We start from the raw sequence: 502 nt of genomic DNA on the forward strand, positions 1-502 counted from the left end.
TAGATGATAGACAGCTTTTGCAAATCGTTTACGGACTACACGGTCTCCTTTTGATACCGCACATATGGATAATGGATGAATCTCCTCGTTGGTTGTGGGCCCAAGGTCGAGCGAAAGAAGCTGTTGATATAATACAAAGAGGTCTTAAATGTAATAAATCTGAAGAAATATTGGATAAAGCTCGATTGGTATCGATAGGTAAAGTAGAAAAATCAAAAGATGAAGACGACGCACCACCTGCTACTACGTTAGATTTATTCAAAACACCAAATTTAAGGATCAAAACCCTTAACGTTTGTTTATGTTGGTTTGCAAACTCACTTGTGTATTATGGCTTAACTCTTAGCACTGGTAAAATGGAAGGAAATCCTTATTTAATAACAGCTATTTTTGGTTTTGTAGAATTGCCGAGCTACGCTGCCGTGATTTATTTCCTGGATATATGGGGTAGAAGGCCTTTAATTAGTTCTATGATGTTGATTGGCGGTGCCGCGTGTATAAT

The 502-nt window shown here is 37.8% G+C and overlaps 1 protein-coding gene across 1 annotated transcript in view; it reads left to right on the forward strand.

The window, feature by feature from the left end:
* Window positions 1-497, forward strand: part of LOC106111996 (organic cation transporter protein-like) — a gene marked incomplete at its 3' end in the record, with an annotated part of 1,310 nt that extends 813 nt beyond the window's left edge. The window contains exon 3 of the mRNA XM_013294226.1: window positions 4-497. Coding sequence (XP_013149680.1) covers window positions 4-497 — 494 coding nt within the window. The remainder of the gene's footprint in view (window positions 1-3) is intronic.
* Window positions 498-502: the final 5 nt, after the last annotated feature.

Source organism: Papilio polytes, unplaced genomic scaffold (genome assembly GCF_000836215.1).
Source record: "Papilio polytes unplaced genomic scaffold, Ppol_1.0 DF824135.1, whole genome shotgun sequence".
Taxonomy (NCBI): Eukaryota; Metazoa; Arthropoda; class Insecta; order Lepidoptera; family Papilionidae; genus Papilio; species Papilio polytes.